The sequence below is a fragment of the Malurus melanocephalus genome, unplaced genomic scaffold, assembly GCF_030028575.1.
Source record: "Malurus melanocephalus ecotype Western Australia unplaced genomic scaffold, MMel_1.1 scaffold_3, whole genome shotgun sequence".
NCBI classification, from domain to species: domain Eukaryota; kingdom Metazoa; phylum Chordata; class Aves; order Passeriformes; family Maluridae; genus Malurus; species Malurus melanocephalus.
The window spans coordinates 1,354,195-1,365,000 of NW_026623235.1; the positions used below are offsets into that span (position 1 = coordinate 1,354,195).

At 33.9% G+C, this 10,806-nt stretch overlaps 1 protein-coding gene across 3 annotated transcripts in view; it reads right to left on the bottom strand.

The window, feature by feature from the left end:
• CSMD3 (CUB and Sushi multiple domains 3) overlaps positions 1–10,806 on the bottom strand; it is a 575,335-nt gene that overhangs the window by 233,216 nt on the left and 331,313 nt on the right. For all 3 annotated transcript variants that reach the window (XM_057367689.1, XM_057367683.1, XM_057367675.1), the window contains 2 exons: positions 5,526–5,720; positions 1,198–1,336 (listed from right to left, as the gene is read on the bottom strand). In XM_057367689.1, coding sequence (XP_057223672.1) covers positions 1,198–1,336; positions 5,526–5,720 — 334 coding nt within the window. The remainder of the gene's footprint in view (positions 1–1,197; positions 1,337–5,525; positions 5,721–10,806) is intronic.

The following is a 10,806-nucleotide window of genomic DNA, read 5'->3' on the forward strand; positions in this document are numbered from 1 at the left end:
AAAAATCAACTATTTGAAACTGTCAGTTTCTTTTCAGAAATTTAACAGACGTTTGAGCAGGAGGCAGTTATTAAACTTTTTACTGTATTCTAGTTGGTAAAAATCTGTAAATAAATATTTTAAGTGATATACTAATGATTTTGGAAAACTAGTTTTCATGTGATGTTAAGGATAGAAAATGACTTTGAAGTATACATATTACCTGTCCTTTGATTGTTTTTATTGTCCCATGTACACATTATTATAATGCAAGCTATAGTATAAAAAAAGAGAATTAAAAAATCTTGCTGCAAAGATAAATTTTGCCAAGAGAATATGGATTTCATCCATTGCTAAAAACAAGTTTGAAATGTCTTAAAATGAAGAAATACCTTCTTTTAAGTCAAGTGTGAGCAGGCCTAATTAAAACATGCTGCATAAAAGTACTTGTATGATATTTGTACCCTACAATTTTGATCAGTAAYGACATTTTCTTACTGGATTGTCCTTTAATTTTATTAATATTTAAAATTACAAATATTTAAAATTAAAACGTATAAAGAATAGCACTCTTATTTGCATTTTCTGTCTTGCTCTCTGATAAAGAGCTCAAATTAAATGCTAACATCTTGCTACCATAAGAAATGTAAAGTGCTCATCACATTTCAATCCTCAGAATTAGGAAGGGACCTTACTAACAGACATCAGACTAGGAAAAGTGGAATGCTGCAGTAATTTGGAGACATTGGGGCTCCATCCTGAGAGCACAAAGTCCTTTCACAGTAATAGATCAGCTGATTTGATAATACTCAGAGTGGATAAAAATATGAATGCCTTTAATTTTCACAGTTGATTCAGATTTTCAGAGTTGAAGATTATGTGGTTTTGAGAGGAAAAAAAAAGGAATATAGTAATTGTAATTCATCATAGCAATATGGTTACAAGCAAATGAAACATGCTAATATTTAAAAACAGACAACATTTTTAACTAGGCCAGACAGGCAAGAGGGTAGAAATTTCAAAAGCTTTTCAGCATTTCAAAGTAGAAATTACACTGAAGATAATATGTATGCTCTGAAGGAGTTTCAGAAAGTCCTGCCTGATTAATACAATTGCTTGATTTTAGAGAGAGYGCAAATTAATATTATGATAAAGCTAATAACTCTTGCTTCTGGATAAAAACCGGAAAACATTAAAAAGAAAAATGTTAGCCAAGACCTTTCAAATGTAATTTTGATAGAGTGTCCAGGTTCAGCTTCTATCACCCACTCACAATTCAAGGAATCTTTATAATACCCTGGCCAGCCTGGAGAGAGGATTACTCCACTTGGAGACGAAAAATGCCCACCACATGGAGCTAAAAATGAAACAAAGAGAAAGGTAAGTAATACATATTTATTAGATGCAATTCACAACTTTCACTTTCAATACAGGACAACTAGAATGAACAAATACTGGAAGTCCAGTTGCAGGAAGATGCAATGGCTTCAAAGCTGACAGTTTCTGTCATTCAGAATTAGATGGAAAAACCTGAATTGAGACCGTAAAAAGATGAAATAAACTGTTCAATATTTCTGAARAAGGTTTTCTTTTCCTACTGTATTCTCGCATGTATAGTACATTTTTATGCATTCAAGAATATAAAACATAGTCCCTACAAAGTGTTAATATTTTCGCTTTTAATTGTGGGCAGGGAGATTTAAAAAACTTTCTAAAGTTTCAGTTGAGTACGAAGCTAAAAACTAGTGAACTGCTGTCTTAACTTTGACATGAGTCCACTGTCGTACCACATACATTTTGTTTGGCATGTTGGCAGTACAAATAGCTCATTCATAAAAAAAGACATGCTTGCCATTCTTACAAGATTAGTTGATATTTTTTATTTGGAAATATATATAAATACTGTAATTATACGCTTCCACAGACACTGCTCATGTAGAGGGGAAAGACCACCTGCTTCAACCTGCTCAACAGTTTGCCTCATCCAGCCCCGGATGCCACTGGCCTTCTTTGCTGCAGGGACACATTTAACCTGGTGTCCACCAAATACTCAGGACTTTTTCCATTTAGATAGAGAGCCAAAGCATGTTACTTCAAAGAGAAAGATGCACCATAGAGTTTGACAATACCATTGTTCCAGAGGTCTTTATGCAAACACGGCTACTCCGAAAAAAAAAAAAAAAAAAAAAAAACAAAAAAAAAAAACGAAAGTGCTCTGTGTCACAGCTAGCTATGCATATCACTATATATCACAATGAAGTTGGGAAGGTCTCACTGTACTGTTGACAAGTTAGTGTCTCTAGCAAAAATAGTGTAAAATATACAACATTTTCTGATAAAAACATGGGTAGATATTAAATTTCTGGTCGTGGTTTTTTTCACCTAAAATAGCCTGCAAAACATTTTGGTTGCTCATTTTGACAAAGTAGCACAGTACATATCATTGTCTATATTATGCTGAACACTTCTTCATTGAGAAAAATAGATTAATTTTGCCCTCTTTGACACAACTTCAAGTTGAAGATCATGAATTATTATACATTTGTCTGATATTCAATTCTCTTAGTAGAATACCGAGGTTCTATATTAAAATTATGAACTGCTGTAAATATGTTATTTTAAATATTTTTTTTAGGGCATAATGCTTCATCTTTCCCTAATTGTGTAGGGAAAAGAAGGGTTTCTAGAACTTCCAGAGTTCAGAATTCAATATGTTGCCAAGACTTCTAAATATGCAGATGCATATTGCTTTTTCTACTCACTGATGTATCTAAAGTGGGCCTTCTCACCTTTTGAGTTACAGTTTCTGTTTCATACCACCTTCATTGAAGAGTACCAGACAAACAATAAGGTACTTAAACTCATGTTTACCACAACAACCAGAAGGCTAACTCTACATCATTCATAATCCTTATATTTTATTGTATGTAAGCACTTAYACATATTCATAGTACATATGGAGCCTATAAAATATATTGACAAGAAGAGGAACCAGATGGCCTTATTGTGAGCCAGTACACRCCCATAGTTAGAACACAGCATAACTAAACTTGTACAAAGTTCCATATTCTCAACAMATTTTCATGACACAGATTGCATTTAGAATACAAAAAGCCCATATTACTTCTTCTATTACTATGAATGGTGCATTAAAGATAATGCACACGAWAAGACTGCCTAAATTTGGAATAATTTCTCTTTGCATTTAGAACYGGATTTTATTTAGGAATTTTGTTGCTGATTTTCCTTAAAGTATTTCTTACCTGTCCCCTGATTATGGCTCTTAYAGATAAATATTCAATGGATTTTTTTTATTTGACTTTCACCATCACATGCTGATTTCCTAAACCCAGGAGACTTCCCTTCATAATAGTTGAGCTATTGAGCTTATCTTAAAGAGAGTCTTGTTTTTTAGAAAATAAAACTCTCCAGTCATCTTGCCAAAGAATTGTTTCCCTGACCTTTTTACACTGATTTTCATCCCCTTTTCTTTCTAATAGTTCTATTTGATGTTTCTGATGAATCTGTCAGATTCATACCCAATGTCCATGTGTTCAAAATGAAGCTCTTGACATATAACACAACTAAATGTTGTTTWTTTATTATTCTGTTTTCAACCAGAATCTCTTTATCAAACACAGGGCTATGCCAAACAGCAAAAGAAAATCTCAGTCTGAGCTACGAATTCTCACTAAGTCATTTGTATTTATTTATTTGTATAGAGAGGTGCACGGGTCGAAAGAGGAAATTTCTGTATGTGAGCATGGAAAAAGCTTTTAGGATGACAGGATATTCACAGAATCACTAAACATCTTGTAGACTCATAGTTTTGGACATGCTTTTTTGAAGAGCTTATCACTAATGCTATGCAATAGCAGGATATTAAGTCTTACAGGGGTTATGCAGGAAGACCAAACTTCTGTATGGATACAACAGCACAATATCACAAGAGATTATGGGAAAATCCTCCATATAACCCTCACTCGGGAAATATGAAAGGCATGAGAAAAGGAATCCAAAATTCAARATCAGCAGGGAGCAGCAAAAGCAGGGTCTCTCCACCAAAGAAAAGAAGCCAGGAACCAGGGATGAACACTTGTGCACATACACCCACACACACACATGCACACACAGAGTTAGTGCCTTCACAGACAGATCCAACTCCACCTGAGAAAAGTGAACAGGATTGGTTACAGGAAAGGGTTCTGGTGACAGCCAAGTGACTGAGCTGAAAGAGGRTTCTGGACCATGGTCAGGGCTGGGAGGAAGCCCCAGCAGAGGGTGCCCAGGATTGCCCTTGAAAAAGGAGTACGTTGACCCTGTTCATTTGCAGCAAATTTATTATTAAATAGCTCCCTCCTGTATACTGGAATTCCTGACATTTCTGAAGTGAAAGGAAAACTGCACAGCAGTCACATTCCTAGTCAGTATGTGGAGCTTATGCCTTTAATTTTATGCATATGACAAAGAAACTATGAGGTGTATGTAGAGCTTATATCAAACAGCCCTGGTGTGCAGACTACAATGTGTACACAGTCAATAAAACTTCTGAACACTCTAATAGACCAAATTAAATTATTAGTATAAAAATATTTTCATTTGCCTTCCAATTTTATCATATATATGAAAAATATATCTAATTCTGCAGCTGATAAAAACCATCCCATTCAAATATAACTGTGTATCAAACTTTAGGATTTCAATATATGTTCCATTCAGAGTCTCAGACCACCTATGGATCAGATTATCATTGTGCATGGACTGACACTTAAAAATATTCCCAGTAATTTAAGATTTTAATGGAAYATTTAAAATGCAACCTGATATTTCATCAGCACTGTTGTGCAGATCCATGAACCTTATAAAAAAGCGAAGGTATTATAGCCTACCTTGTCTAGTGAAACTGACACACCGTATATCAATGAAACAATAATCATTCACCACAGAAAGTACACATGGATGCAAAGCATATTATAAGTAGTCACACTAATGTATTAAAATTGTGCAAATTTTGTCAGGAAGGTGGTTACATAGTAAAAAAAAGAACTAGACATTTGTTTTAAAGTAAAAACTAAAAAGTCATAAAACAGAGATTATATTATAATTGATTATAAAAACATTTTAATCACTACAAACAGCTGAATTAATTTTTCCCCCTTTAGYAAGAAGATCTTAGAATATAGAGAAGCAATGAAGCAAAGGTTATATTCTAGTGTCATTAGTATAAACAGTCCAAGGAAATAGACATAACACTGTGGTTTTAGGTTCCAATGAATGGAAGTACTTAATTTCTTATTAAAGGAAAGATCAATTGCTAAGAGAATTTTCCCCAACCTAGAAGTCATTGTTGAGACAAGAAACACAAGTACTGCAAAAGAGAGCTAAAACATCTTAAAGAGATCAACCTCTTCATTCTAATCTAATATTGTATCAGCAATAACAGGAGCTTTGTGTTATTCATTTGCAAAAATCTCAACTACATTTGGTTGCAATCTGAAGCACATTACATCAAGTTCTCCTGAATTAGAAAGAAATATTGYACATACCTCCACACTTAGGAATAGGTCCACTCCACATTACTTTTCCATCCATTAGCATGCAAGTAATTGTTTCAGTTCCTTGTGTTTTGATAAATCCTTCTTCACATATAACAGAAATTGAGCTCCCCAGCTGAAAGTTGTCACCAAAACGCCGAGCATTGATTGGCACTCCAGGATCTGGGCACTCATTATGTCCAAATGCTTTTGAAGAGGAAAAAAAAAAGGGGTAGAGGAAATAGAATTCTTGCAAGGAAGATGATACTTTTAAGATTTTGTTCACTAGTAAGAACAAACAATTTATATTAGGAAACAAAGGAAAGAGTAAGAACCAGAAACTTGCTTAACAGCAGAAAAYGTGAAACAGTGTAAGTAATTGCTTAAAATATAAAGTTATACCAGAATGAATCTCAGCTTGGACAGCTTGTTGCTGATGATTTCACTGATGGTTAAATTCTCCTTTCCAACAATACCCATCCTATTTAATGTTACAATGGGACAGAATGTTCCTTCAGAAGGGCAGGGCAAGCATCTACATATGATACAAAAACTTTACTCAGCTTTTGTATATGTAATTCACCATCACACATTTGAGCCATACTTACTTTAGTGGGCTTGATCCTACCATATTTTATCTTGTTTCCAGTATTCAGAGTCAGTGACAGTGACAAAAAGGGTTATGTTGCCAAAAGAAAGAAAACTTTAAAATTTGAACATTTCAAGTTAGGTCTGGATGAAGTGAAAAAATTCCATTTCCCTGTATACTTATAGACATTATGACAAAGATTGTTCATGCCTTTTACTACAGAATATACCTTACTTTTGGAGAAGAAAGTTCATCTTCGTACCAGAAATGACCAAAGTAACATTTATAGCATTATCATTAAATTATATGCATTAGTTACCCATTGTATTTTATTGTTTTATTGATGAAGAATACTGCACATACATCTTATATTTCTTTAAATGTTGATTTTTCAGTGAGAATAAATATCTACCTTCCTTACACATGATGACTGCAAGTTGCATCTTCATAACTATATTTACAAACGGAGACATCAGAAAGGACTAAGTCCAAAAGGTTGATTTTCCCTGAAGTTTTACTGATGTTTCTAGACAAAACATATACAAATCACCTCATATTTTTTTTTTTAAAAGTAATATCTCAGTAACTTAGCAGAATGATTTCTCAGATGTTCCATTACAGAGGTATTTTAAATCATAATAACAAGAGAAATAATTTATTTATTGACATTTTGACTTAGGCAATGCCATATATATTGGGAATGAAAATAGGGCTTTTATTGACTAGCAGTCTACCATTCAAAGACATCATTAAAATGATGCAATCCCATACTTTTTCAGAGGAGTTGCAAAAACTTTTCTAAAACTTTATTCACAGTCATCACTTTCAGGGAAGGCATTGATTGTCTGTTTTTCTTACTACTTTCAAACCAACCAGACATAGATTTTCAATATTGTTATCTACAAATGTAGATAAATGTTGACTCTAGGTTTAGCTTGCTTGTGTGTGACMCCAGTTTATTAAGGCTGAAAAATCAATTCATTGCTCTATATTTCAGCTGAGGAACTGCTGCCACTGCTGCACCTGTGGAATCAATTATACTGCATAGAATGACTTTGGGAGGCAAGACAGTGAAAGACAATCTGTCCCACCAACAGCAGTCACTCTCTCAGCCTAGCCTGTCTGTAGTTACATTAATGGATGAACAGAATTCAGTCTGCTGATACTTTTAAAAAGCTTCATGGTGGGGCTGTAATATTAAATACAAGGCTTAGAGTAATAAGAAAAAGAATAGATGGGTAGAACATTAACTAATATCTTACTAATCCTCAATARATCAAGAAACCATGGAAAAGTTCCTTATGGACAATTATACGTGGAGATCCAGTTTTCCTGGCATTTCCTGGCATAAGTAGTCATCAAYTACCATGACTGAACAGGTATATAAAGCAATATCTGGAAAAATGCCAGGAAGCATAGTCATAGATTGGGGTGATGGTGATATTCTGCTATTAATTTAGAAGGGTTATTAAAATAYGTATTTTGCATCTAAAAGCAAACAAAAAAAGAACCTGAAGGGAAGGAACTTCAGAGAACTCATGACATAGGAAGACAGGAATGTTACTAATCACAACTCATCTTTTCAAAAGCCTGTTTTCCAAATAGGGCCACAAAGGAGCTGTCCACTGGTATAGTTAATTGTTTTGGTGGATTGTCCTATGAAGACTTTTAGCTGGTAAGTGTAGTAATAGTTTTGGAGTAAAGGTAAGACTTTCAGAGGAAAATATCAGAGAAAAGCCCAAAAGTTAAGAGAATATAAAATACTAAAAAAATACTTAATACTCCAAACCATTGTGAAAGATTATTTAAAGCTACGTCAACAAGTGGTGACTTCTTCAGTACTGTCACATGTAAACTCATTCTTCTTTGTAGTACACTACAGTTTGAAGAATTCTAGCCTGAGAAATATAGAGCCTGAAAAAGTGTAAAAGGAGCAATTGACAGAAAAAATGTGCTGTGTTGAACATACCCTATAATAAACCGTACTAAATCAGTCTTTGGATATAAATCCATCATCTGGGATTGTCCATGTCTTGGTCCACTGAGCTGAAATCACTCGAGTAATTAGGCTGATGCCAGAGGCCCATAGTTTGACCTTCATCAGGCTGCTATGTAATTCAGCAGATTGTAACTTTTGCTAGCACAATTAAACAGCTTCAATGAAAACAGCAACAAAAAATATCGACATAACTGACAGAACGAGCAGGTCTAAGCTTATTCAAAGATATTTGCCCAGGAMTTCCTACACCCCAACTAATGAGCAAGAGTTCAAAGTCCACAAGCTAGCATAAATCAAACTACCTAGAATATGCTCTCCACCTCAAAATATTCAYCCACCTCATCCCCAAGGGAGATTAACATTAGAGTTTTTTGGAATGTCTGCCCGTGGAGGACCTGGCAACCTTTTAGTCTCCTCGGCATCAACTCCTTTGTCACAGGAAGTAAATATGCATTCTCGGTCGCATGGCTCCAATTGTCTTAATGCATGCATTAACAGAACTTAATGCATGCATTGTGTCTGTTCTAACCTAACCTAGGAAATCTAGACTGAAGCAATGAGACTACATAAATTTAGTGCTTGAAATTTATTTGACTATATTCAATACTATGCCTAGCTCTGTTCTCCATAATTAAACAAAGACATATAGAAAGTGGGAAGCATTCACAAAGAAGTAACAAATATGATAAAAGGCTCATGCTTTCCCTTGAACTGAGGAGTTCAATGCATATAGCTTATTGCAGGGAGGATTAGGGGATGACTGACTTTATAAATATCTTCACAGGCACCAGCAATATCATTAACAGCKCCTGGGTTTGGGATATAAAGGGGAAACAAGGAATCAAGGGTAAGTGTGCATTTCCATAGCAACTTAGCCAATGTAGTTTTAGCTTGCTATGTCCCTGTGTTCTGCTGCACCTAGTAAAACACTTCTGCTTCATTTTCCAAGCAGGAAATCACAGTCTTTTGAGTTCCTATTCCTTTGGTTATTGGAACACTCTCTTGTAGCATCCATTTTCAAGTCTCATATTTCTGTGGTCTACTCCCAAAATTTAACTAATTGGAAAATCTTTGTAAGACTTAGTGAAATAACTCAAAGATGACATATCTGAAGTATAATTTTTGCTTAACTACAACAGAAGTAAAATTTATGTTCAATTTCTCAGAAGGAAAGTAACTATTTGATATCACACATGTTTCTGTAATAAAAATAAATATGGGATTAAGATAGTTTCTGAGAAATACCATTAATCAGACTATGTAATAGTAATTCAGTTTTATTCTTCTCCATTTTACACCTCAAAAACATCAATGAAGTTATTTACATTAGTAGCCTACATTCTTATTAGAAAAGATTGATCAATCTTTAGTTTGATCAAACTATTTACTGTTTCTGTAACATACTGTTTCTACTCTTGGAAGGAGCAAAAAGAGACTGATAGCTTTGGAATATATCAGCTGGAGTGTTAGCAGAAAATGGATATTTTTAATTAACTTTGGGTTTACAAATGCTCAGACAGAGTAAAATTCTATTCACTCCTTTTTTTATCATCTCTCTTGACCCTAAACTATGTATTATGAAAAGATTACTTCTGTAGTTTATCAGATTGCAGCTGTCTTTACTGAAGAAAKAGTAGAGACATTATCTGGAAATATTGTTGCTTTCGTAAGCAGATTTTAGCTACAGAGTTTAACATTTGCACAAACACACCATGAAAATAAATAAAAACATAAATGTGTTAAACTACTCAAATGTATAAAAAACTTGTTTAAATTATTTTCAGAGTTAGTTACATTATACGACTGGTGAAAGTTAACTGGATTGTTGCTTTTTTAATAAAATATAAATTGTACCACTTGATACTATCAGTGCAAACTTTAAATTACATGATCAGACTACTAAGTGCCCAAGGAAGTCYGCAAAATTTTTAAAGAAGCAGAATTTATCTGAAAAATATATTTCTGTGGCACTGAAATGTTATATCTGAAGTATTGAGAGCACTTGATGAATTATTTTATTTCAAAATAAAAACTAAATATAAGGATCATTCCATGCTAATCTTCTCCATCTTTCATTTTTATGATAAATTCTATATTAACTTACCTATATTTATTTCTAGTTCTACAAAATGGGACAATTTGATAATATCCAATAATACACATGCCTAATTTCTATTCTAGAAGACTACACTAGATTCTCCAAYAATTGATTTTGGTTTTCTCATCACTAGACTTACGCCTGACAGTATTGAGCACACCACAATGAAACTTTAAAGGAAGCAGAACTGTTATAAATGCTAAAAGGACATGASACAAAATAAAGGGCAAATGTTACAATTTCTGTAATGAAACGTGGATTCAGTATCTCTTTTTCATCATAACTGATTCCATATTCCAGTAGCTCTGAATAACCCCTGACTTTTCAATATTTAGTTATGGTACTAAGATAATGTAGCTACTGGTCAAAGATTAGTCYGCAGTGATGACTGGTACATACAGAAACCAGCAAGAAGACACCACATGTTCTCCATGATTACATTCTACATTTGTGACACGTGATCTGAGGATGAATCAGAGAGCTGAGAGCTGCAATATAAGATAATATCAGAAAAAAAATGTTCACAGAATAATCTGGTGTCATTTTATCTCTTTCCTATTCAGACAGTAGTGAGTAGTTTTCAATGTAGATCTTAATAAATAATTCT